A 22,429-nucleotide genomic window follows, 5' to 3' on the forward strand; every position below is an offset into this window, starting at 1 on the left:
TTTTGTCATTTCCAAGCTGTAGTTTTGTCCAATTATGCAAAAAGTGTGAAAATAATATTTAAGAGCGTGTTTATTAATATACCGGTACATAAAATCCTAGCTACTGTATGTAGTTAGACTATCAGTTGCAAACCAAAGGATTCTGCCATTTTATCCTAAGAAAGTTTAAAATGTTCTCTCCGGGACCATCATTTCTATAACAGAGTGCCATTAGACACAATATTTAATTTAAGATGTGGTAGAACTGTGACACTTTCAGAAAAAAAACAATGTCAGACTTTCTATATGTTAAAGGTGCATTAAGCAACTTTTCATGTTAAAAATACCCGTTTTTCTAACCCATACATGCTTAAACAATTGCCTGATGGGCTGAATGAGCCCTTCTCTGATCACTGAGATTGTCTCCATAATCCTGTAAAGTAAAATAAATAAGAGGGATTCGGGCCGGAATATTAGACTAGGCGTGACGTCATGCGCGTTCACGGCACGCTCACATAGCTATGTCTGGCAGGTTTGTGTATTCGCCGGCATTCTCCGTAGAAGATGGATTGTAAGAGACCTGCTTGTAGTTCATTTCAAACACCAACGCAAACTCCACGTAAGATAAAAAAAAGAAAACTTTTGTCTAGTGCGTGCACATCTCTGGCTGCAGTTTCGCTTGCCGCCAAAGGTGGCATAGTTCTGCAAAAACTCAGAATATTGCGCTATACACCTTTAACTATGTTAGTGGATAAATTAAATATTTCACTGTGAAAAGTGTTTTAAGAGTTTATTTCCCAAAAGTGCCTATAGTTGCAGAAACACCCAAAATGCAGTGCAGAACCTACAGGAACGTATGGTTTTAACGTATGGTTTTAATGCTAACGCCCTACTCCCATAGGGCGGTCTTGTCAATCCGGCTAATGGAATGTGTGCGCTAAAGCAATCAAAGCAAAAATTACATTGAGATCAAGAGGAAATCAATGGAGAGAGAGGGAGAGAGAGAGTCGCATACTGATCACTCAGCAGGACTGGAGATGACTTCCAGTGCTTTGGTTCCTTAGTCTGGATGAAGTCCAGAAGCGTTAAAGCTTTGTAACCATAGGGACTGGATGGACCTGGATTTGTTTGTACAGAAGCTATGAGGGGGTGATATGTGATATCCATCCATTTAGGTGACTTTCATTCAAGTCCAGATTATATGTAACGTTGTATTTTTCTTCTTTCTCAGGATTGTATGTGAGATGGACGCCGCTCCTGAGGACAGTAAACCCGGCCCAGTCCATTTGTGCGTAGGGGAGTGTAAGCCGGAGCTCCAGACCCGCTCTTCACAGCTCTATTCCTTTGTGGTAAGACCTTCAATTCAATTCAATTCAAGTTTATTTGTATAGCGCTTTTCACAATACACATTGTTTCAAAGCAGCTTTACAGAAAATGCATTTCAAAAATATACATACAAAAATACAGTTAGTTAATCATGAAATTTAGGGCATAACATATCGCCGGCGTTGGGTCGTCTCTTCACAGGCGTCGAGTCGTCTCATCACAGGCGTTGGGGCATCTGAAGTCTCCATGAGAGGCTGGATACTAACTGGAGCTGACAAACTCTATTTGAGTTATCTCGGGACAGGCGTCCCGAGATAACAACAAAAAAGGCAGATGGGAAATAATTAGCGTAGCTGCTGTTCTTAATACGAATCCATTTGATCTGATTTAACTGTAGTATAAAAGGTATGAGATGCATCATGTGAATGCTTGGCTAAAGAGATGCGTCTTTAATCTAGTTTTAAACTGGGAGAGCGAGTCTGAGCCTCGGACAGTATCAGGAAGGCTATTCCAGAGTTTAGGAGCTAGATGTGAAAACGCCCCTCTCCTTTAGTGGACTTAGATATCCTAGGTACGACCAGAAGCCTCGAATTTAGCGATCTTAAAGAGCGCGATGGAATATATGGCGATAGAAGATCTCTTAAATACACAGGAGCTAAACCATTTAGGGCTTTATAGGTCAGTAACAATACTTTGTAATTGATACGGAACTTAATAGGTAACCAGTGTAGAGATGATAAAATTGGTGTTATATGATCATATTTTCTTGACCTAGTAAGAACTCTAGCAGCTGCATTTTGGACTAACTGTAGCTTGTTTACGGAGGATGCTGGACAACCAGCTAATAGAGCATTACAGTAATCTAGTCTCGAGGTCATGAATGCATGAACTAACTTTTCTGCATCAGAAACAGAGAGCATATTACGTAGCTTAGCAATGTTTCTAAGGTGGAAAAAGGCTGTTCTTGTGACATTTGAAATATGATTTTCAAAAGACAAGTTGCGGTCTAGTATAACACCCAGGTCTTTTACTGTAGAGGATAAAGTAACAGGACGTCCATCTAGATTAAGGTTGTATTGTAAGAGGTTTTGTGGGCAGTTTTTTGGACCAATCAGTAATACCTCCGTTTTATCTGAATTTAATAGAAGAAAATTACACGTCATCCAATATTTTATATCTTTAACACACTCTGTCATTTTAGATAATTTAGTGTTATCATCTGGTCTAGATGAAATATATAATTGAGTGTCATCAGCATAACAGTGGAAACTTATTCCATGTTTTCTTATAATATTACCAAGTGGCAGCATATAAATTGAGAATAGCAGGGGGCCTAATACAGATCCCTGTGGCACTCCATAATTTACTGACGTTATCTTTGATTTTTCCCCATTTAAATGGACAAAATGGTAACGGTCTGATAAGTACGATCTAAACCAGCTTAATGCCTGTCCCTGAACACCAGTGTAATTTTGAAGTCGATCTAAGAGTATTTTATGATCTATAGTGTCAAACGCAGCACTAAGATCGAGTAAAACTAGTATTGAGATACAGCCTTGGTCAGAAGCTAAAAGTAAATCATTTGTAATTTTAACCAGCGCAGTTTCTGTGCTATGATGTGGCCTGAATCCTGACTGAAACTTTTCATAGATATCGTTTTCTTGCAAGAAAGAGCACAATTGAGCGGACACAACTTTTTCTAGTATTTTAGACATAAATGGAAGATTTGAAATGGGTCTGTAATTTGCTAGGTTATTTGGATCTAATTGTGGTTTCTTAATAAGAGGTTTTATAACTGCCAGCTTGAATGTTTTTGGAACATGTCCTAAAGATAGAGACGAGTTAATAATATTGAGAAGAGGCTCTTCCACTACAGGTAACACTTCTTTCAGTAGTTTAGTGGGTATTGGATCTAATAAACATGTTGTTGGTTTAGATGCAGTGATAAGTTTATTTAGCTCTTCCTGTCCTATAGTTGTAAAGCGCTGTAGTTGTTCTTGAGGGGCGATAATTGAGGCTGAATCATAAGACGCTGTCAAAGATTGTACATTTACAATTGTGTTTCTGATGCTTTCTATTTTCTCAGTGAAGAAATTCATGAAATCATTACTATTAAAATGTAACGGAATATTTTGTTCAGGTGATGTCTGTTTATTTGTTAATCTAGCCACGGTGTTAAATAAAAACCTTGGATTGTTTTGGTTATTTTCTATTAGTTTGCGTAGATGCTCAGACCTGGCTGCTTTTAGAGCCTTTTTATAACGTGACATACTGTCTTTCCACGCGATTCTAAAGACCTCTAAATTAGTTTGTTTCCATTTGCGCTCTAAGTTACGAGTTTCTCTCTTGATAACATGCGTAGCACTGTTGTACCATGGTGCTTTAGTTTTCTCTCTAACCTTTTTTAATCTAATTGGTGCAACAGTTTCTAATGTACTAGAGAAAATGGTGCTCATACTGCTAGTCATTTCCTCTAGTTCCTCTGTTTGTTTGGGTTCACTGAGGAGCGGAGATAGATCAGGTAAGCTATTCAAGAATCTATCTATAGTGGTTGGAAGGATTGTTCTGCCTGGTCGATAACGTGGCGCAACATGACACATTTCAGCCGTACGTAGTATGCAAGTTACCATGTAATGATCAGTGATATCATCACTTTGCGGTATAATATCTATATCGGTTGGATCGGTTCCATATGATATAATTAAATCTAGAGTATGATTAAGATGATGAGTGGGACCACTAACGTTTTGCTTGACGCCAAAGGAGTTTAATAAATCTGTAAACGCAGCTCCTAACGCATCATTTGTGTTATCAACGTGTATGTTGAAATCTCCAACAATTATTGCCTTATCGGCATTGACCAATAGATCTGAGAGAAAATCTGCAAACTCTTTTAGGAAATCAGCGTAGGGCCCTGGCGGTCTATATACGGTAGCCAAGGCTAGAGATAATAGGGATTTCTTTCTTACATCTAGGAGCGTAACATTTAGAACAAGTACTTCAAACGAATTAAACCTGTGGCCTGTTTTCTGAGTAACATTAAGAATATCTCTATAGATTGTTGCAACACCGCCGCCACGACCAATCAGACGGGGCTCATGCTTATAACCGTATCCTGGTGGAGTGGACTCATTAAGACCGAAATAATCATTTGGTTTAAGCCAGGTTTCAGTAAGGCAGAGTACATCAAAGCTGTTATCAGTGACCATTTCATTTACAATAACCGCCTTAGGTGTAAGCGATCTAATGTTTAGAAGACCTAGCTTTAGAAATTGTTTTTGTTCACTAATATTGAGATTTTCTGGTTTAATCACAATTAGATTTTTCTTAGATCCTACAGTAGATTTATTGTTTGGCCTCCCTAAACGAGGAATAGACACAGTTTCTATATAGTGTTCTACACTGGTACTTATATCAATTAATTTGGGACAGCAAAGAATGTGATTTGGACTTTGACTTACTAGTCATATGGTGTGTAACGTCTTGGAAATGTTGTCTGACAGAACAGCCGCTCCGATTCTGCTGGGGTGCAGGCCATCAGCACGGTAGAGCCTAGGTCGCTCCCAAAACAGATTCCAATTATTTACAAAGAGCAGTCTCTGTTCATTACACCATGACATCAACCATTCATTTAGTGCAAACAATCTACTGAACCTTTCTTGTCCTTGTCGGTACGTGGGAAGCGGTCCAGACACGACGATCTTTGCTTCAGGCGATGTTCTGCGTACCGTCTCGATCAGGCTCCTGTAGTCCCTCTTCAGAACCTCCGTCTGCCGCAGCCTGATGTCGTTCACCCCCGCGTGCAGCACGACAGCTCCGACGCGCTCGTCACCGTTCAGGATCTCGGGGACCTGCGCAGCGACATCGAGAACACGAGCACCAGGAAAGCAGTGAGTGCGCACCAAACCTTTACCTGAGGTAGCGCGGACATGCCGGACCATGGAACTGCCGATGATCACAGCGTCGTCGCGTTCCGTCTCGCGAAGAGGGGAGAAGCGGTTCCGGGTGGAGATCTCGAAGACCGGGAGGGGCGGAGAGGTCCTTGCTCTGGTCCTGGCTCGTGTCTTCCGCTGTGGCATCATCCAGGGTCCATGGTGCTGTGTCGGTGTCGGGGTAAACGAAACCAGGGGTGCTCGGGTCCTGTGCAGAGAAATACACGGAGTAGAGGAGGCCGGAGTCGAAAAGTTACTAACCACTGACTTGTGAGCATCGGCGCGTGATGCTTCAAGCGCTGATCGTCGGTCTCGCAGCTCGGCCTGCCTCCCCAGCAGATCACGGATCTGCTTCTCCACGGACTCCAGCTCCAACCGCACCGAATGCAGCTCAAACGTGTCCTCACCTGCACTCAGAGGTAGACACACATCCGATATATTCGCCATTATGACAGATGAACAATAAATTAGCAGTGATGCTACCAATATCACTACTAATTTAGGACTGAAATCATGGATAGAACCCGTATCCTTCCAGTGATTCGAGTGTAAATAAGACGGTCAATGGGCGAGACCACGCGTGCAAATGCTAGCGGGCTAACTTAACGTTAGAGATAGTAACGGAAGTTCGGAAAGTTGGATATAACCAGCGATATCAAAGCAATCCGATTGTTTTTTATAGAGAGTAACGTTAGTATCGGAGATATGTTCACATGCTCACAAACTAACAGTTAAGCAATTCGAAACACAAACTCCAAACACAACCAAAGCGGTTCGAACACAGACACAAACTTCAAACACAAACAAGCGATTCGAAGCACAAGCACAAACTTCAAACACAACAGAGCGATTTCAGTGATTCGAGTGTAAATAATACGGTCGATAGGCGAGGCCACGCGTGCAATGCTAGCGGGCTATCGTTAGAGATAGTAACGGAAGTTCGGAAAGTTGGATATAACTAGCGATATCAAAGCAATCCGATTGTTTTTTATAGAGAGTAGTATCGGAGATATGTTCACACGCTCACAAACTAACGTTAACAGTTAAGCGATTCGAACACAAACTCCAAACACAACCAAAGCGGTTCGACCACAGACACAAACTTCAAACACAACAAGCGATTCGAAGCACAAGCACAAACACAAACTTCAAACACAACAAGCGATTCGAAGCACAAGCACAAACACAAACGTCAAACACAACAAGCGATTCGAAGCACAAGCACAAACACAAACTCCAACACAAACAGAGCGATTTCAGTGATTCGAGTGTAAATAAGACGGTCGATAGGCGAGGCCACGCGAGCAATGCTAGCGGGCTATCGTTAGAGATAGTAACGGAAGTTCGGAAAGTTGGAAAGTTGGATAACCAGAGAATATACCTGCTGAGAAAGTTGAACTCCTTTGGGGTCTGTAAGAGAATTTTATGCACAGTCTATCAGGCATTCATTGAGAGTCTTTTAACTTTTTCTTTTTTGGGCTGGTTTAATGGTTTAACTGTGAAGGACAAAAAGAGCTTGAACGAGATTGTTAAAGTATGTTCAAAAATCACTGGTACCCAATTAAATGATCTCGGTTATCTCTGGAAAATAAGAGTAGTCCAAAAAGCAGACAGAATACTGTGCCATCCAGATCATGTACTCAAGGAGGGATTTGTTCTCATGCAGTCAGGTCGGCGGTACTATGTGCCAATACGGAAAACAAACCGCTATGCAAACTCATTCGTTCCCTCTGCAATAAGACTGTTAAATGATACCTCTTAATTACACAACTGTCTTGTATCCCAATGCTCTGGTCTGTCACTGGCAGGTGAATGTGTATATTGTGCTGTGTGTGTGTAGGTGATTGTTTGTTTTTTAACCTTACTGGATGGGTAGGCTGTAAAACTGAATTGCCCCTTGGGGACTAATAAAGAAATCTGAATCTGAATCTGAATCTGGATATAACTAGCGATATCAAAGCAATCCGATTGTTTTTTATAGAGAGTAGTATCGGAGATATGTTCACACGCTGGAAAAATAGAAAATGCTCGTTTCTAAATTAGTGTAAAGAACAAAATCAACGATTTATGAATCAAGTCGACGGAGCTTCAAACACAAACACAGCGCTCCAAGTGTCAATAGAGTTTAATTTCCTTGAGCTCTGCTACATCTAAATAATGCAGTGAGGTAGTGGTGAAACCGGCCATTGTTTTGGTTTTATTAAACTGAGCTTTAGTTGGTCCATTGAAGAGAACTCACGGGTCACATGATGTTATGCCTCTGGACAGGTTAACCTTGCTGAGGTTGCTTTGTTCTCAGAAGCGATTCAGCGAAAATGTCAAATCAGAGGAAGTGACTCAACACACTGTTCTTCAGCTGTTCAAATAGCTACGCTTTTGGAACAAAGACTTTCTTCTGCACATTCACGAGGCCTTGCAAAAATCTATATCTCTCATTAGAAGTGAATATGTTAGTTTCTGATCTTACACTGTTTATTTTGCTCTTGTAATACTTAATATTATTCCTCACAAAGAACTGCAATAGATAAATGCAATAAATCTCATGGTTCTACTTTTCTTAAGCAGAATAAAAAATGAAGTGGCAATATTGCCAAATACTCAGTAAAAGTGTTAAACAATATTGCACTACACATAATTACTTTGTTTTCTAAGTTCCTAAATTGTATGCACCCTCTCGCAACCACCAGTTTGAAGAATACCATGGTACTGTAATAGAACATGTCCAAAAAGTCTATTAGTTTGCTACGTTTTTGGTACAAAAGCAGTATATTTGCATGTTATATTTATATATTTCAATTTGTCCAGGCAGTTATCTAGGAAACCACTCCATTAATGTGTTGGAACTGTCTCTCCATGCAAATTTAGAGTCATTAAAAGCCATAAGGTCAATAAATTAACCTTTTTACGGCTTGCGTGGCATTTTTATTGTGCTATTTGGCCCTTTTTAAAGTAGTATTTTTGTGCATTTTCAGTAGATTCTGAAATTATGTTGTGGATTAGTGGTTAATAACATCATTTGCACATGTATTTGCCAAGACATTAAAAGAAAAGCGTGTTTATTGAACTAATGCACTCATCAAGCACAAAAGACTCGAGATATGCTGTAAAAAGTAGCTAATTTACAGATTGCTGCTGTGTGTGTCATTACTATTGGTAAAACAGCAGCCCTGCTTCCTCCGTTAAGAAGCGCAGCTCTCGTCGACATAATAGAACTTGTTTTCGGTTATTAAAATATTGAGTGATTATGAACACGAAACACCACGGGGGAGCGCACATTGAACATGGAGACAATAAAAGCCATTAAGCGAATCAAAGGAAGGATGGTTGCCATGTTGTCTCGTCGCAGTGGAGCACCTGTGGGAACTCCTGCGCACCTGTCTCAAACACCCAACCGCCGGCCTGGGGTTAATAGATAATCAACGGCAGCATTCACACGCACACCAAGGCAAACAATTATCCATAGCACCACAATTAACGGCCTCTGCTAATTAGGGGAGCTGTTTATATTACAATATGCGCTTCAGCCACTTCCTGTATGTGTTTATGACTGTTTGTGTGAGTGTGCGTGTGATTTCCTTGCACGCCTTTCATATCGCAGTCAAATATAAAAAGCAGCGTGTTATCTCAACCGCTCCGACAAATGTTGTCGGACAACACGGAGTCCCTGAGCGGCCCACCGGTTGTAGAACAATGAGAGGCGAGACCGAAATTGGTGTTAATTTATTTCTTAGTCGGTGCACGTGTGAAGTCGGCCACCAGCCATTTCATGCGCTTTCTTAAGACACAGAGCTGTCTGTTTCTGCGTTTCTCCATCTGCTATTTTCAGTCCCTGCGCACAATAAAGGAAGAGAACTGGGAACCAGAGAGTTTATGTACAACATTTTAAAAGCCTTTTATTTATCCTCAGACATGCTTTTCATGAGCTCGCATCACTCAGACAAGACTGGAAATGGCATTTCTTTGTAGCGTTCGCTCTTTATTTGTGAGCTCAGCGGCGAATGAGGCGAATGAGACTCATGAAGGACAGTTGTTATTTACAAACGTAGCTGTCTTTTGTGGAACTGCCACCCACATCTAGGCAGTTTCAGATTCAAAACATGCTTGTGTTCAGCTGATACAGAAAACTAGGCTGTGTCATATCTTTGCCACTAACAGCACTAAATAGATTTATGTATGCATGTATGCGAGTAAAAGTCGGCGCGTATATGAAACATGTCACTCACAAGTTGGCCAGTAACATTATTATGAATTCTAGCAATGCATGAACGTGTACAAATATGACCAGATGTGAACGACGCTCAGGACAGTTGACGGGTCAGCATCTTCATTTTCACTAAAGTTTAATCCTTGACAAGAAGACTTGAAAGGGAGCTCGTTTCGTTACTCAGGCGCTGTGTGAAAAGTTTTGCATGCGCACACATCCGCGGTCAGACACCGCACAAATACCACACTGAGCTATATTTCACGTCTTCTTGCACTTGAGCGGACAAATTCAGTTGTCAAAAAATGTTAATTATCCTAGTAAACATAGTCGGTCATATCTTAAGTGAACGTAAACAGTTGGGAAAGTGAACGCATGTGTACAGTATCAGTAAGCTAAATTAGATCTGTGTATTCACTCCTAAAGTGACAGCAGCCTAAAATTCCTGCTGCTGTTTGTGTTTTTAATGTTATTCGAACAACAAAGGATGAAGGAAAAATCACTCACTGCTTTGACTGAATTAACTTTGTAACTTTAATAATGATTCATTAATAAGGATATTTAATTTATACAGTGAAGTGTGCAGTGTCTTCAATGCTGTTTTCATTTTTAAATATTAGGCTAGTAGTTTTAGCTGTGGTATCGAAATTGGCAATGGAGATGTTGGCAAATGTTGGTGTCATTACTGCCAGTTTCATGGCAGGTAAACAATACTTTTGGCTGGTACATTTTATGTTTTTCTTCTAAATAAGTTGTAATGGTATTAAATTACAATAATATTTCACAATATTACAGTGTTTACTGTATTTTTAATATCAAATAGATGAAAACATGGTGAGCATAAGAGACAAAAACATTTATTTAAAAAATCTTACCCACCGCAAACTTTTGCACGTGTAAATAAAATGAAAGGTTACACTTGCCCTTGTTACAGTGTAATTATACAAATAAGTACTGAGTGATAACAAAAAGTACTCCCTATAATAATTACAGTTAAGATTAGGGTTTGGTTTAGGGTTAGTTGCTTATAATTATGCATAATTTACTGTTATTACTGTAGTAGGTACATGTAAGATGTGTAACATGGGCAGTTACCAAAATAAATTAATAACAAAATGTAAACACAATGTATTTTATCTTGAAATAAAGCCTACTTTATCTCTAGCTTGTTTCTTTGTTTCCTACCTGTGTTCTCTTTCTGTCTGCAGATGCCATCAGTCACGGGTTTATCCCCCAGTCGGGGTCCAGAGTCTGGGGGAACTAAAGTGACCATAATGGGGGAAAACCTGGGGGCAGGCAGCAGCGTCACTGTGATTTTTGGGAACCAGACCTGCGAGTTTTATGAGTATGATTTTTCTTTTTCTTTTTTTTGTATCCTGTTATGCCTAGTATAAAAAATGTATATTACATAGTAATACATATATTATATAAAATAATATACATATATTAGTGCTGTCAACATATAGAATGATTTCTGAAGGATCATGTGACTGAAGACTGTAATGACTGATGGAAATCCTGCTTTGCATCACAGAAATAAATTGTATTTTAAAGTATATTAAAATAGAAAACCATTGTTTTAAATTGTAATCATATTTCGTAATATTACCTTTTTATTATTTTTTTCAAAAGATTTTTGATAAAATAAATACAGCCTTGGTGAGTGTAAGAAACATTAAACAAATGAATGTTTCTAAACTTTTGACCAAAACTGTATAATAGTGTGAACATGGACACTGATGTCAGAAGAAAGTTGCTGATCCTAACTTTCTATAAACTTTTTTACATCCCTCAGAGAGCGTTTCGGATGACTTCCTGCTTAAACTTCCTTTAATTAAATGCTTAAAGTTCCTCGAGATTTCCTCTTTTTCATCCGCCTTTCCTCTTCCTCTTGCTCTAATTTCGCTAGCATACTTCTGTATGTAAATATCATACTCCCCGCCAGACTTCTTCCTATATCTCCTCCTTTTCCTCTCACTCCAGGATCTCAATTTAAAGATGAGGCTGATTGTAGTGCTTTAAGATGCATGAGAGTGTAGCGGCTAATTGCGGATTTCTATTTTCCTCTGTTCCTGTGGAAGGATGACGCGTTCCTGATCGCGTACGAGCGTGTGCGAGGCTGCCATAAGTAATAGCTGAGCGTTCTCTAATACGCTGCAGAGAATCACTAATGCTCACTTTCCATAGGTAGCACTTTCAGTGAGATCTGTAAGAAAAGACTGCAATTGAAAAAGAGCGGAGAGCCACATATAGTGTGTCTGAACAATACGTCTAGCCATCTGTTATTAAGTAAAGACTTAGTGTTGTTCTTAGCCTCTTGTCAGAATCTGACTGGTTTGTATTTTCTTTGCCCACAGAAGATCTATGACGGAGATTGTGTGTTACTCCGCCCCTTCTCTGACGGGAGTAGGGCCGGTTCAGATCAGCGTGAGTGTGGATCGCGCCCAGGTCCGAGGGAGCCTGACGTTTGAGTATATAGACGACCCCACCGTTCAACGCGTCGAACCAGAATGGAGCATTGCCAGGTAACAGTACATATATGATGCATTGTTTTAGTATTGGATTGTTCAAATCAGATAGTGTGTGGCCTTCAAACACTGTTAGCAAACACTTTTGACTTTTTGAGGCTGATGATTCCAAGACCGTTTGAATGGATGTCAGACACATTCCTGAAAGAAATTGATCTGATTCACTGAATGCAGTTCTGCAGCTTTGTTCAAGGCCTTGTGTTGCTTTGTTATTCGTGAACATTAATAAATGGCTGACTTGCATCCAGATAGATCCTTTCATCTTTTTCATAGTATTTACACCATGACAGGGTGATCATGAAGATAGTTTTATGAAAGTAAAGCTTTAAGTCACGTCTGAGATCTAAAAATGTGCTTCTGCTGAAGTCCCGAAATCTTTGCACAGTCTGTCTTTGCAGAGTACATCTTATGTCTGACTATAACTTTAAATAACAGCATATGATACAGTGGGGTCCAAAAGTCTGTTGATATTTTCTCATTTGAATTAAATTAAATAGGAACGATATTATTAGCATAACAATTGAGTGAAAAGTTTAACTCAAAAATGTACATACGTTTCAAAATGTCTTGCTGTAATGACAGCAACACACAGGTTGTCAGGAGTCAGTCGCATGCTCTTATTTGATTAATGACATAGAAATAATGTAGAATCTAAAATATTGTTTTAGTTTTTTAGATATAAGTTTTTTCAATAACTTTTCTTTGTGTTTAAAATGCTCAAAGTTCTAAAACTTTGTTTATTTCAAGAATTAAATTACATTTTGAATCCCAGATTTTCAATGTGATCTCATACCCTACTGTACCTTCCATACTTTTATACATATCCTGTATATATTCATACCAAAGTGCTGCACATGATTTATATACAGTAGCACAAATGAGACAGAAATAGAATATGCTGAGAATTCATAAGTGATGCTGAGATGCAGGTTCACTACAAGCTGGAGTTAGAAATACAGAAAAAATACCCAACTCACAGATACATAAGCATATAGAATCATGCCTACAAATAGAAAGAAAGCTTAGGAGACTTAAAGGGGTAGGTAAACCAAAAATGTCCTCCTTTACTCACCATCATGTTGTTCTAAACATGTATGACTGTTTCTTCTTCTGTGGTACATAATAGATATTTACACAGAACAGAAGATATTTTGAAGAACGTTGGGCACCAAACCAAATTGGAGCCCAATGACTTCCGTTTTTTTTTACAAAATATTCCCTGTGTTCCACAGAATACAGTAAAGTCATACAGGTTTGGAAAAACAAATGTGTGTAAATAATGACATCATTTTAATTTCTGGTGACCTATGCCTTTAACAGAGTTATGAATGCATTTAGCATAGCTCTGATCTTTTGGCCCGGTAGAATTTGATGAGAAAAACTGAGATCTCTGACTGTTGCTGTCTCTCTCATTTGATCCTATTGCTTTATAGGAGAAACAAATTGAGATATTGAATGGATCTCTTATGTGATTTTCCTGTGGGTGAGTGTCCCATGCCATGGCGTCAGTAGATTGAGTCACAGTGCTGTAGCTGTTGTACCAGAGCATTGCCCACACCGAACAGAACAGCGTACGAGCGGCTCCCAGCTAATAAAGTGCTCAAGAGTAAACAACTGAAACACCTAGAGCAAGAGCTCCTCACCCATTCCACTCCCAGATGCTCTGTTCTTTTGTTGTGCTTTATCAAGCTGTGGACATTCCCAGAATGCTAAGCAGGATCACCGCTGCTTCTGTTCTTTTAGTGTTTTCAAAGACACGTCTAGTATGTTTGATTAAATCTACTGAAGCCAGTTAAAAGCATCTTTAATCAGAACCTTCTCAAAAGCTTATTATCTTCTAAGCACCACATTACAAAGAAACAAGTTTCGCTTCAAATGGAACGTCAAAGTTTTCACCCCATCGACGATCACGACTTCTTGTATGTTTTTCAGCGGACACACGCCTCTGGTGGTGACCGGGACGAACTTGGATGTCATACAGGAGCCAAGGATTCGGATCAAGTATGGCGGGCGGGAATCCGTAAATGTGAGTAGCTTCGTTTGCGTTATCGGTGGTTCGTCAATTATCCACCCTCACTTTTGAAATGACCTTAGTTACCTGAGCTCAGGAGCTTGTGGGAGAAAGGCTCTCTCTTGTGAGCTGATATCTCACCAGGGCCGACACGATGAAACCGAATCGTATCAGTTCGACCTCTGAGATGCGTGACCTTGGGAAGTGGGATGCTTTGTCTGCAGGTTTGAGTTAATTATCGGTGACTTTCAGTGGAGAGAGGATCACACAATCTGCACGCTGCCTCTTTTTTTTGTGATGCATTAGACTAATTTCTGTCTTTTCTGTTGACCCACGGAGGCGAGATCCGTCGTGACTCACTGCCACAGCTTCAGAAATCTCATATATCTCCTACCCACAAGCCTCTGCGTGACCTCTTTTTCAAGCTGTGTATCTGTAATTTCGACTAAGTACCCTGCTGAATTATTCAGTCTGCGCAAAGTGGTGCGGATGAGGCATTTAATTTGAGCATTTTACTCTGCTCATACCACCTTTGTCGAACTGGGTTTTGTTGGCCATTATTTGTAGAGTCCTGCATAAAACCATCCAATGCCGTATTGGTGGATAGTGGCCTGTTAAAAAGGGTTGTATTGGTTAATGGGTTTCAAAGAACGATAAGCCGCAAACCCATTGGCTTGGTCAGCATAAAGATATCCCCAAAATAATAAGGCCCAAGGGCCAAGGAATTGGTACAGATTCAATTTGCTCTCCACTGCAGGGGGTCCAAGTTTAATTAACATAATAGGATTTTTCAGCCTGGTCAGACATGAGGATGGGATAGCCAGTGGCGTCTCATATCTTCTATTGTATTATCATACTTTTTTATTTTTATTTTTGTATACAGTACTGTATGATAGATCAACAATTATGTTTGTGCACTTTCTATTTACTTAATATATATGGAAAATGCTTATAATTGAAATTATACGTTTTTTGGTGGCAAAAAAAGATGTATCATAGGACACTATGTTGGTCTTTGCCCATTTGCATGTCTATGAGCAATGTGATGATTATGTAAAACGCGTCTTTTCAAGTGTGGAAGTGTTCAGAACAGCACTAATCACACATTATCTCTACTTCACCGAGGTGAAAGCAAAACTGCTATAGCCATCCTTCCTCTGTTTCCAACCGCATAACTGCACTTCAGTCCCCAGCTGTACAGATGTACCCGTAGTTCTGCCGAAAGTCACTTTTAGTAAAAGAGACACCGACTGCGCAATGAGGAGTGACAGAAGCTTGCGTTCCTCCATGCTTCACAGAGCCCAGAGCTCTTAGAGTTCTTAAAGGGACTCCTGAAATATGTTGTGTGGGCGCTGTCTGATGTGTCAGGTGCTAGTGCTGTCTTTCTCTTTCTTTCTCTTTCTTACTCTTTACAACAGAGCGAGAAAAAGAGAGGTAGACGGAGAAAGGTTGGCTTTCCTTCTTTCAGGTCGTCATCACCAAAGACCCAACCTGGCTTTGATTCCCTGCGTTTTTATGAACCGTTGAGCTTACGATTACGTATTTCTTCATCCCCCTTTTTCCTCTGTATTTTTTGGAGAGGGAAATGGGGAACAAAACAGCCGCGGAGTCAAAGCAATCAAAGCCGAGCGCCCGTCAAGGCAGCCTTCAAACTGTCATCTGCCTCCTCCCCAAATTGCTTCTCTTCCTCCTCTCCTCCCCTCCCGTTACCTGGCGGGGTTCTCAGAAGCCGAGCGAATGGCAGACAATTGCCTTTGTGCATCCTGCTGTACCTGTCACCAACCCGCAATTGAGACATTAATCATTTTCCTGATTATAGCTAAAAGATTAGTTTTTCTACCTTTGTCTTCTCCCGAGGAGGAGTAGGAGAAGAAGAAAAAAATGGCTTGACACATACAGCGGAGAAGAGATTCGGTAATGAAGTCTGGAGACGGATTCCTAAAGCGTTGCACGGCACTATCTGAGCCGATCACAAAGGCACTTCAGTTTTTTTTCTTCTAAAACTAAGCGATCAGACGCTCCCACCAATCAGTGTCAAAGACCTCCCCAGATACCTCGGATAAGAGCGCGCTCGCAAAAAAACCAACATGAAGAACATGAACTATGGATGATAAAAGCATCTTAGCATTTAACAGAGCCACAGGCGTTTGTCTACAATCGTGCAGATCCTTATAGTTGCTCTACATTTACCCTAATTTCCATCTATCTCATTTTTTTTTTCTTCGTTATATAGTTACATGCGCATGTACTTAAAACAACAAAGGGCATAATTCAGAAATGGTGGGCAGTCATTACCATAAAACTTTTTATTCTCCTATGTCAGTTTGCCGTGTCTGCTTCAGAAGATATATTGCTGTTCATACTGTACATCACTTTTTGTGTTCCAATCGAGCAAGAAAGGTTAATGTTTAAAGGATATGCATATATATATATATAGGTTCAAAACATGTATGACTTTCTTCTATGCAACAAAAAAATTGTGGAATACAATGGAAGTTGTTTTTGGACTCCTGACTTTCATTGTATGGACAAAAACAGTTGACGATATCTTTTTCGTGCTCCACAGAGGAAAAGAAACTCAGACAGGTTCGAAACAACATCAGGATGAGTAAATGATGACAGACTTTTCACTTTTGGCTGAACTATCCCTTCAAGGCATTGGTACCCGTTTTCACTGACCCGAGTAACTCGAGACAGATTTTAGCCAGGGAGCACCGTCTCCATGCAGCTCTTTGTCCCAGAGACAGAGAGATGAGTGTAGAGAGATGTTTGGATTCATTAGTTTAGGCGGGTAGAACTGTGCTTTGTGCTGAGTCATGTGTCAGTTCTTGGAAGAACCTGAAACCAATTATTTCAGTGAGACAGAAAAGGATCCCAATTATTTCCACAGCCAAATACCTGCAGCTACTGCAGCCTGGTCATAGAAGGACAGAAGAGGAAGTCGAATGTTATTAGTCTGGTGCAGGCCCTGAAGTACAGCTAAAAACACCTTTGCTTTTGACCCTTTCAATATCTGCATTTCCTTCTGCTTACAGCAGGTGCTATTTAAAATACAATTAAAACCTGCTAATTAAATCCATCCATGTGGAAAGCTAGCCCCCCCTTGTTGGAAAACTGGTAGCTTGATGTGGGCGGAAGTGAAGAAACAAACTGGTACAGCAAGACAAAATGTGACATCAGCCAGTTTGAAACAGATGGCGTCCAGAGGCTGTGAAAGGCTCTTCCAGGCTGTGCCAGGCTGGTTGTGCCCACAGCATCTGTCTCTGACATGGCACTGCCACGGATGGACAGAAAAACACACACACACACACACGGTTCAATCGCATTAGACCCTTATCTTGTCCTGCTTAGCTGGGCAGCAACCTTCAGAATGGCTTTTCAATTCAATAACACAAAGGTTGCAGGTTCAGTGTTTAGTAGGAGTGGTGTGTGAACTGGAGAACTGCCGGAACAGTCCTCTGCTGTCATCACCGGAGTAAGTAATAATTTAGCGCTCACTTTAATCCTGAGTAACAGAACACTTACTACAGCGACAATATCCCTGAAGCAATCTGGTTTAAGTGTCTTGCTCAAGGGCACAACGATGATAGTTCATGGATCTTGTGGGGCTCAAACCTGCAACCTTCAACCATCATCCCATATACATATATGTATACATATGCTTGTTAAAATGTTTGGGGTCGGTAAGATTTTTTATGTTTTTGAAAGAAGTCTTGTACGCTCACCAAGGCTGCATTTAATTGATAAAAAATAATTTGAAATAATATTCGCTTTTAAAATAACTTATTTTTTTATTCATAATATGGTGGCAAAGCTGAATTTTCATCATCATTACTCCAGTCTTCAGTGTCACATGATCCTTCAGAAATCATGCTAATATGCAGATTTGCTGCTCAAGGAACATTTCTTGTTATGATCAATGTTGAAAACAGCGCTGCTTAATATTTTTGTGAAAATCCTGATACATTATTTTCAGGATTCTTTGATGAATAGAAAGTTCAAAGGAATAACATTTCTTTGAAATGGAAATATTTGACTGCCACTTTTGATCAATGTAATACATCCTTACTGGATAAAAGTATTAATAATTTTTTTAAAGATCTTACTGACCAAAAAACTTATGAATATATTCCAATTATAAATTAAGCATTTTTGTACATATACATTTTTTTTAATTCATCAAAAAGTCTTTTATAATGTTTATATTAGAAGAGGTGTCTTGTCATTGATCTACATTCAGGGACTCTCGCCTCTCGCTCTTTAGCTCAGTAAGAATCAGTTTTTCTAGATCTGCATTACCGGCGAGCCCTCTCGGTTTCCTCACGTGTGGTGCTGTGGAGTGTGTAATGGGATTACAGGTTTTGATGACAGTGTGACTTTAGAGTTATTGAATCCCATTCATTTTTAACCAGATCCAGCCCCTCTGAGCTGCAAGAGAGCTTCAGTTATCATGCAAACACGGTGCGTAATGCGAAGTGCCTAGAAGAGACCCGTGCTCGCGGAGGCGACGTCAAATGTTGTTCAAACCTACACGCTGTTCAGTCAGCTGGCATGAAAGTTGTCATTTTGGAAGCGTGTTTTCTTTTTCAAGTTTCCTGACTTTAAATAAGCATAGTAAGTCAGTCCTTATAGATGCTTGATACTTTGCTGTATTTGAGGAAAACCAGAACCAGAAGGTTGCAGGTTCGAGCCCTGGTTCGAGTTTCAGAAAGATTTTCAATGTAAATACACTTTCAGAGGGACAAACCATCCTCAAATCCTCATGTCCAAAACCAGAGGCTGTATTTTTTTTTTTTTACTCAGACTGTCAATTAATTCTGAGAATTCTGCCTTTTTTCGTAATAGGGTTTACTATTAATGGCACTGGCCTAGAGAGCAATAATCACTGACAAGAAAACCATTTCAATCTCAGAATTGACAAATATAACTTATTATACACTCCTCGAGGGCCGAGCGAAGAGGAACAGCAAAGGAATGAGGATCCAAAAGCTATGGAATGAGATGCACCCTCAATCTCGCGAAAATCAAGTTTGTGTGGTCAAAATGAGTTAGTATGGATTGCGGCTCTGGCTGCGAGGAGGCGAGATGCGAGGAGGAGGTGTGGCGCTCGCCGGTCCTGCCGTGCTTTGAAGATATTTAGCTCTAATTAAGTTTCTCCCCTGAGAGTCGGAGAGAAGAAAGAAACGAGATGAAAACCTCCCGGCACAGTCAGAGTTTCACAGCAATCAATTTTGTTGTCGGAGCGTCATTGCTGCTCTCTGCTACTCCGAGGGATCGGTGAGAGCGTCCGTCGAGTGTGACTGCTGATGTTTATGCAGTACAGATCACGGTTGCATACTTGAGAGGCACGAGAGTGCTACAGTTTGCATCATTTCAGCTCAACAATGAAATTACATTGAATCTGAGGCCATCGCGGTTAGCGATACATTGAGCGGCGCTGCTTGTGTTTCCGAACTCGAGAAATGTCAAACTTCTGACAAAAACGTCCCTAATCCCCCAAAGAATATTTTGCAGAGCATAATAAATACTACAAAAATAAATGACAGAAAATTAAGCCTTTTTAAGTTTAAGTGTAATTTAAATATTTTCATCCAATAAACTACATTTCCCTCCAATTCTTACTTGTACTCATTTTTATATTCTCAGATTCTAATAATTGTTGTACAGTATTTTTTTAAACTTGTTTTTTTTATATAATACTAATAGCATAATTTAATGTTAATTAAAAACAAATATCACTATGATGTACTTTGCAGTTTTAATAATAATGGGGAAATTGTGAAACAATCCTTTCACAATGCAACAAATCCAAATGGTTCTAAAACATGCGGCTTTCTCTTTAAGCAAAAATATGAGAACTTTGTTTTTCAAGCGACCTGGACATGTAGATACGCCAGCTCATTTCTTTCATGAAGTACAAACACTCACATGATGTGGCGCGATTCGATCAGAAGAGCGTAATTTACACTTTTAATGTTTTCTCTCTGAGTTTGTTTCTGATTTTTGAATTTAAAAGGTAGTCGTTCCTTTGTTCTCCAGCTCCGTTGTTGTCTAACAAAAGGAAATGCATCTGCGGTCTTTTCAGTTCAGTAAAACACTTGAAAACAGATGGTATCAAAGGGATCTTAATGGGAAAGAACTGAAGTGAGATGAAACAATGAATAACAATTACTCTCAAAAACTGGTGATGAAAATAAAGCATATTCTCTCTCTCTCTCTCTCTCTCTCTCTCTCTCTCTCTCTCTCTCTCTCTCTCTCTCTCTCTCTCTCTCTCTCTCTCTCTCTCATTTCCAGGTCTGTAAGATTCTGAACACCACGACTATGAGCTGTTTCGCTCCCTCGCTGACAGCCGAGTACAGGCCGGGTTTGGACTCAGTCAAGCACGCGGACGAGTTCGGTTTCATCTTCAATAATGTGCAGGCTCTACTAGTGTACAACAACACTAACTTCATGTACTACCCCAACCCGTACTTTGAGCCTCTCAGCACCAATGGCATACTGGAACAGAAACCTGGCTCACCTATCATTTTAAAGGTACATCCACCCACCACACGCTTGACTCTTTGACCTCAGAGGTGCAGATCAGACTGTTACTCAAGTGTATGCAATGTATACTGAAAGTATGTGTGGATAATGGATATACACTTAAATATTCAGTAGTGTAAGCTTTTCAAACGTAACTAACCTTTCACATGTGCTGTGTGTGTGTGTGTGTACCAGGGTAAGAATCTGGTTCCCTTGGCCTCTGGAGTGAAACTTAATTACACCGTTCTGATCGGAGAGACTCCCTGTTCTGTCACCGTATCTGAGTCCCAACTGCTGTGCGAGCCACCTAATCTCACCGGCCAGTACAAAATCATGGTAAATATTCATCTGTATGTTGGACACATCCAGCTCAAATCTTTTTCAGGTTTTTTTCTGAAATATTTTTCAATCCAGATCGAATCCTGAAATCTGATTTCTGGTTTATGGAAACGTACCTTTCCCATATAGTGAATTACACTATCATTTAAAAGTTTGGGGTCAGTTTTTTATTTTGTATTAGTACCGTACATTTATTCAGTGAAAAAGCATTAAAATGATTGAAAGAGACATTTAGCAGCCATATCACCCTGTAGCCCAAGACTGGTTGCCCACTGAAGCTAAGCGGGGCTGAGCCTGGTTAGTACCTGGATGGGAGACCTCCTGGAAAAACCAGGTTGCTGCTGGTAGAGGTGTTAGTGAGACCAGCAGGGGGCGCTCACCCTGTGGTCTGTGTGGGTCCTAACGCCCCAGTGTAGTGATGGGGACACTATACTGTCAAAAGAGCGCCGTCCTTCGGATGAGACGTTAAACCGAGGTCCTGACTCTCTGTGGTCATTAAAAATCCCAGGATGTCCTTCGAAAAAGAGTAGGGGTGTAACCCCGGCATCCTGGCCAAATTAGCCCCTTGGCCTCTGTCCATCATGGCCTCCTAATCATCCTCCTATACTGATTGGCTTCATCACTGTCTCCTCTCCACCAGTAAGCTGGTGTGTGGTGGGCGTTCTGGCGCAATATGGCTGCCGTCGCATCATCCAAGTGGATGCTGCACATTGGTGGTGGTTGAGGAGATTCCCCCCCTTCTATGTAAAGCGCTTTGAGGTCTCAGATAAAGCGCTATATAAATGTAACGAATTATTATTATTTATAATGTTACAAAAGATTTATATTCTAAATAAATGCTGTCCTTTTGAACTTTCTATTCATCAAATAATCCAGGATAAAAATGCATCAGTTTCCACATAAAGCAACACAAGTGTTTTCAACATTGATAATTAAGTAACGATCATGATCCATGAAGATATTTTGTAAATTTCCTACCTTAAATATATCAAAATGTATTTGTGGATGCAGCACAATCGCCAACAGAAATGGAAACCTTTAAAGGCGATTTTCTCAATATTTCGATTTTTTTTTGCACCCTCAGATTCCCGATTTTCAAATAGTTCAATCTTGGCCAAATATTGTCCTTTCCTAACAAACCACATATCAATGGAAAGCTTATTTATTCAGCTTTCAGATTATGTATCAATTAAATAGTAATAATAATAATATTTCACACTATTACAGTTTTAACTTTATTTTTGGATCAAATAAATGCAGCCTTGGTGAGCATAAGATACTTATTTTAAAAACATTTGAAATCCAACCCAAATATTTGAAGATAGTAAGTAGTTTTTCCCATCTCTCTTTCCCATAACGTCAAATTTCTGATCCTTTTTTGTAAAAAAAAAACAGTCAGCAGTTATGATCAGATTGAAATAAAAATAAAAAAGAATATATTTGGATTTCTGTGAACAATTCCTGATGTGTTTTCATGTGTTTAACATGCTTGAAAGGCCCTTTAGTCGGTGTTTACTAGATTTGAGACCTGTGCTGTCGAGGTGGGTGTTAAATGCCCTCGTGCTCATTATTTACTATTGTTGTACCG

General features: G+C 40.0%; 1 protein-coding gene across 1 annotated transcript in view; it reads left to right on the forward strand.

Moving 5' to 3' along the window:
- Window positions 1–22,429, forward strand: part of plxna2 (plexin A2) — a 116,571-nt gene that overhangs the window by 61,244 nt on the left and 32,898 nt on the right. Inside the window, exons 11-16 of the mRNA XM_079588276.1 lie at window positions 1,211–1,328; window positions 10,647–10,783; window positions 11,796–11,963; window positions 13,899–13,992; window positions 20,272–20,511; window positions 20,698–20,838. Coding sequence (XP_079444402.1) covers window positions 1,211–1,328; window positions 10,647–10,783; window positions 11,796–11,963; window positions 13,899–13,992; window positions 20,272–20,511; window positions 20,698–20,838 — 898 coding nt within the window. The remainder of the gene's footprint in view (window positions 1–1,210; window positions 1,329–10,646; window positions 10,784–11,795; window positions 11,964–13,898; window positions 13,993–20,271; window positions 20,512–20,697; window positions 20,839–22,429) is intronic.

The sequence above is a fragment of the Phoxinus phoxinus genome (genome assembly GCF_949152265.1).
Source record: "Phoxinus phoxinus genome assembly, chromosome: 18".
Lineage (NCBI taxonomy): Eukaryota > Metazoa > Chordata > Actinopteri > Cypriniformes > Leuciscidae > Phoxinus > Phoxinus phoxinus.